The sequence below is a fragment of the Helobdella robusta genome (genome assembly GCF_000326865.2).
Source record: "Helobdella robusta unplaced genomic scaffold HELROscaffold_21, whole genome shotgun sequence".
Classification (NCBI taxonomy): domain Eukaryota; kingdom Metazoa; phylum Annelida; class Clitellata; order Rhynchobdellida; family Glossiphoniidae; genus Helobdella; species Helobdella robusta.
Window position 1 is genome coordinate 2109268 of NW_008704124.1, and position 5753 is coordinate 2115020.

Genomic DNA, 5753 nt, shown 5'->3' on the forward strand with positions numbered 1-5753 from the left:
TTTGATTGATTGACTTTGTTAAAACTAGCTAAACTTCAATCAACATTATTATAACACTTTATTCTTAATCTGTGAATAAGAAACTAAATTTTTATAATCTATCCATGAAAATGACGCACTGGCATTGAAACGTAGAAAAAATAATTTTATTGGTTAGCACAATGAAACATAAAATCGAGGCAATAAAACATAACACCAAAGCAATTAAACATAACACCAAAGCAATTAGCCAGAACAAAGAAACCATATCAATTAGTAAAGAAGACAGTAAAATTAACAGTCACTAATAACAAAAAATGAACAAACACAGGAACAAAGACCTGGGTTAAACAAATTCCCTATATAAACTACCACAAGTGATGGGTTATACAAATTCTCGATATATACGGCAACAAGTGCAGAAAATGATTGATAAATCGAAATAGGTCCTATACGCTTGAGAATAAATGGGAAAATTATATATATATACATATATATATATATATATATATATATATATATATATATATATATATATATATATATATATATATCCGTGATTTACAGTGAATGGTCGACCGATTTGCAATGGTCGATATATATATATTTGGAGGTATTTAACGTCAGAGGTATTTAACGTTGTTGAATCATTTGGGTTTACAACTCATGCCTTTGCGGACGATATTCAAATAATAGCTAATAATGCAATAGATTAATTTCCGTTGGAAATGAAAAGATTTGTAAAATGCTTGTCAGCTGTTGATTTATGGATGTCGCAAAATGGCTTGAAATTAAACCCAAATAAAACTAAACTTTTGCCGGTGGGAACATGGCTGCAGTTGTCAACATTGGAGATAAACTCAATCACAGTTGATGAAGAGATCTTATTTTGTAACAATGCGAGTAATCTGTGTGATTTTTGATTCGAATTTAACAATGAAGCACCATATCAAGAGGGTTTCAAGAGATTGCATGTATCAGATTAGAAGATTGAATCAAATTCGTGGATCATTGAACGTCTCTACGCTTCAGACGCTGGTTCATGCATTTGTTCACTCGAGAGTTGATTACTGCAACAGTTTGTATTATGGATTGCCGGACAAGTCCATCCGTGTATTGCAATCTTTGCAAAATCGTGCGGCTAGGGTTGTGGTTGGCGGTCGATGGGATGTGACGCCTATACTTAAATATTTGCTCTGGCTAACTGTTGATAAGAGAATAATTCACAAAATTGTTATTTTGATGTATAAGGTACTCACAGGTATAGCTCCAAAGTATCTGCAGGATAGGATCAACTGTGATTTGCTACGTCCGACCGGGATTCATCTAAGATCATTTGATATGAATCTGTTGATAGTTCCTGCTACAAACTTGTGTATTGGTTCACGAAGCTTTGCTGTTTCAGGACCGACTGCCTAGAATTATCTGCCGGCTTCGCTCAGGGACACTGGGTTGACCATGACATGCTTCTGAAAGAAACTCAAAACATTTTTGTTTTCGTTACGGTGATATATTAATTTTTTGAACTGTTCTTAAGTGTTTTTTTTCTTTGTAATTGTGTTGAATTGTTGTAATTTTTTCGCAGTCAGATAATTATTTCTACATTTAACTTTATTTTAGTGAGGATATGTTTAATTTTATGTTTAATTTTGTGTTATTTCATTTTTTGATGGCGCTTTTGAATTTTAATTAACTAGCGCTAGATAAATCTTTTGATAATAATATATATATATATATAATTGTTTACAGTGCAGATATATATATATATATATATATATATATATATATATATATATATTATTAATACACATATGTATGTTTGTATTTATTTTATGTATATAACCGATTTTTCAATAAAAAATTGAACAAATAAATAACAAGCCAGTTTGCAGATGATGAACTGAGATGAAAGCCTAAAATATGAAAGCTCTTTCTACATAATAAGTCTCTTCTTGAGCAATTCATTCGTTCCCATGTGGCATCTTTGTTGCTCTTTATATGTATGCATAAATATGTACACGCATATGTATTATGAAAACCATTGTGCTCCTAAATCCATTCAACTACAACCAGTATATAAAATACTTCTCTATTTGATAAGAATTCGTACGTGCATACGAAACAAGTTTTACTATAAATTTTATGTAAATCAATTAATTAATTAATTAAATGTACTAATTTAAATGTATGTTATAAATGTCTGTATGTATGCATGCATTGGTGCGTGTATATGTATTTATGCATTTACATCTATTTAACTAGATTAAAATTTAAACTGCCTAAAATTTATTTGACAACAGCATCATCGCCATTAAAATATTAGACAGCCTGACTATTAAATTTGTGTGATCATTTTTGAGTTTTCGGAAAAATGGGAAACAAATTTACATGAAATTAAAATAATATAAAAATAACCACCCTTCAAACACAATACTTGCACAAACATCCACATTCGCATATATTTTGATAACAAAAGAGATTTGAACAGCAGCCTTAATGTTATGTACTGTTAATTTCAACGGCTCCACACACATTTATTTCATCGTCTCAATGCTAAACGAAAACAAATGCAAAAGAAACACGTGCTACTTAATACTTACGTGTTATTTTTCTTGATGTTTATAAAAATAACTGCTAATAATTAGCAAAGATGTTGTTAGAAAAGTTCTGTTACAATTCCGAAATGAAAAGATTGTTTTTGCACATAGTTGTATGAGATTGATATTGAAAAAAAGTCACTGACGAACAAAGAGAAATGAAACAAAGTTATATTTAAAATTAAATCTTCATAAAAAATATTCATTGAGAGTTTTTTATTAAATAATCATAACTCGTGGCAATTTTATAACAGAATTATTCAAATTTGAATAGGGTCTATAGCAACCTCTTTCACATTCATTCACTTTGCAGTTCGAGGAAACACGGTTCATGCTTTTTAATAATATAAATTTTTCATTTATAGTCAAATCGCTTATATTACTTACCAGAGCAACTTCTATTACCACCATTTCCACCTTCTACCAGCACCACTACTACTACTATTACTAATACTACTTTTATAAATTATTTTCTGTTTATATGCAGAGATTGTGTGACATTCACTGAAGATCACATATAGAACGTTTTTACATAAATTGATATTTCTCCGTTGTCATTCCACAACCTTCCAACTTCATTCTAAAAATAATAATAATAATAATAATGACGATGAGAATCAAAATAGCTCAAGATAATGAGTGTATATCTACATATATATAAATGAAACAGTGAAACGATTAAAAATTATGATCAAATATAATATAATATAATAATAATAATAGTAATAATAATAACATTCATTTTATTTATAAGTTTATTAATAACGTTCGTCATTTATCAAGTGCTTGTGGTAGCCGTGTAACTATTGATAAAATAAAAGTACAAACAAGTGTTAACTATTTCAATCACGTTAATTATTATGGTTAAATTGTGGTTGAATTGTGGTTGAATTGTGGTTGAATTGTTGTTGAGTTGTGGTTGAGATGAAGACCCTCCATCTTACGTCAAGAATGATAAAATGTTAAAAGTTTTTATCTGTCTTTTTGGCACCAATAGAGGGATAAAATTATTAGCTCAATAATGCGAAAGAGTCTTAGAGGCTATAACAAAACATTGCCCCTGTTTTTGCTATTGAAATTAAATACTTTGCTTAAAAAATAAATAAAAGTATCTTTTGAATCAGTAGTTAATTTCTCAATGGGCATAATAATATTTAAAGAAAATTTCTTCAAAAAAGTAAAACAAATTGAGAAAATGACACTAAAAACATTAAAACTACAAACTGAATAACATTCCCAAAACTACAACCGTGTAAAATTTATTTACTATTTCAAATAATTTATTTAACAAATGTACCCCCAATATCAAAAGTTTAATTGCAGACCTTACATATTTGTATGCATGCAACGTTATACGCCTTATCAAGTGTATTAAGATAAGGAAACATGTTATGGTGTGAAAGCGACAGATAATGAAGAAATTAAACATTCGTCTGTTCAATTTGTTGTTCATCGAAGCAAGCGCGTATTTCATGTTAACTCTGAGACCAGACTCACTGATATGTAAACATTTCAAGACACTGTATAAAAAACTTTAAAGTATACGCAAATTATATATAAATAATATATGTAGCTAATTATATATATATATGTAAATGTAACCACATTTATGTATTTATTTCATATCTATGATATTCAATATCTTTGTTATATGTTTGATCTTTGTTTGGGTTTCGATAAATGTGCTTCGATAAATGTGCTGCGATAAATGTGCTGCACCACGTGATTGACATATTTTATAATTTATTTGATTTATGAGTTTCGTATGAATAAGCCTGTAATTGATTACTGTTTTACAGGTATGTTTTCATTAATTTATATCTCTGTATTATTTTATATTATTTGATTATATGACATTTAATTTGTTTGAATAAACTGTTTTACAGATTAATAAATCAGGTTTATTTAGAAACAATCTTACAAATCAATTACAAGTTATATTCCAAAAAAAAAAAAAAAAAAAAGAGAAAGAAAGAAAGAAAGAGAAGATGTCTTCAGATAAGTTATTTTTTTATATTATAAAAAGAAACGATAATTTCGAATTGACGGCTTTGTCAGAAAATAAATTAGCGTGGTATAATTTGCCCGATGATTATAAAGATTTGGCTGAACATAAAGTTTTATGCTCAAAGCGAGTGATAAAAAATACAATTATGACAATAAAACCGATTAATGGTTACCGCAAAATTGGCATAACGATTGATGACGAATTAAGAAAAGAATATTATGACGAAGACGGCAATTTATGCTTTTTAAACATGCCACTAGAAGAAGCTAATATAAGTAATGAACACGTGGTTGCTGATAAATCGGATGAGAAAAATTTTTTAATCGAAAAAATTAAAGAATTGGAAGCGAAATTAAATTTAGATAATAAATTTAAATTGCATGATGTTGAAAAAAGGTTTATTTTAGACAAATTTAATAAAAGTCAAAATGTTAACGATTGGCTAGAAAAATTTGAAAACGAGTGTATAAGACACAAAATATTCGACGCTACCAATATGATAGAAGCACTTCGATTTTTTTTATCGGGTTCAGCAGAAAATTGGTACGACGCAAATATAATAAAAATTGGTTTAACTAATTGGTCAGAATGGAGAGCATCGTTTCTCACAGTATTTGCTGATAAAGGTTGGAAAAAAATAAGAACGGCATACAATTTTAAATATCTAGGCGGTTCACTAATAGATTATGCTTTAGCCAAGGAAAGCTTATGTTTAGAAGCTGAATTAAACGCCACTACGATATCAAGAATAAATATGATCGTCATCGGCTTACCACTAGAAATTCAGAACCAACTTGACCGTGAAGAAATCACAACGATTGAAAAATTGTACAGAGAATTGCGAAGACTCGAGGAAAGCATTCACATAAAACAAAGATTCCGAAACAATTCTTCAGACAAAGAAAATACAATCAAAACAAATGCGTATATACAAAAGAACAATGCAGATACTAAAATTAAGTCAGAAAACCAAAAAGCAAGATATGGAATTCATTCTTTGAATAATGAAACTATAAATAAGTCAAATTTTGCTACATCAGAAAAAAATATTTATCCAAAAATAAAGTCAAATTTTAATACATCAGAAAAAAATATTGATCCAAGAATTAAGAAACCATGTTTTATATGTGAAGAACTAGGTTGGAAAAATCGATATCATCCAACTAACG

At 28.7% G+C, this 5753-nt stretch overlaps 1 protein-coding gene across 1 annotated transcript in view; it reads left to right on the forward strand.

Annotated features, from left to right (window-relative positions):
- Positions 1–4564: 4564 nt before the first annotated feature.
- HELRODRAFT_171722 (hypothetical protein) overlaps positions 4565–5753 on the forward strand; it is a gene marked incomplete at both ends in the record, with an annotated part of 3554 nt that continues 2365 nt past the window's right edge. The window contains one exon of the mRNA XM_009018412.1: positions 4565–5723. Coding sequence (XP_009016660.1) covers positions 4565–5723 — 1159 coding nt within the window. The remainder of the gene's footprint in view (positions 5724–5753) is intronic.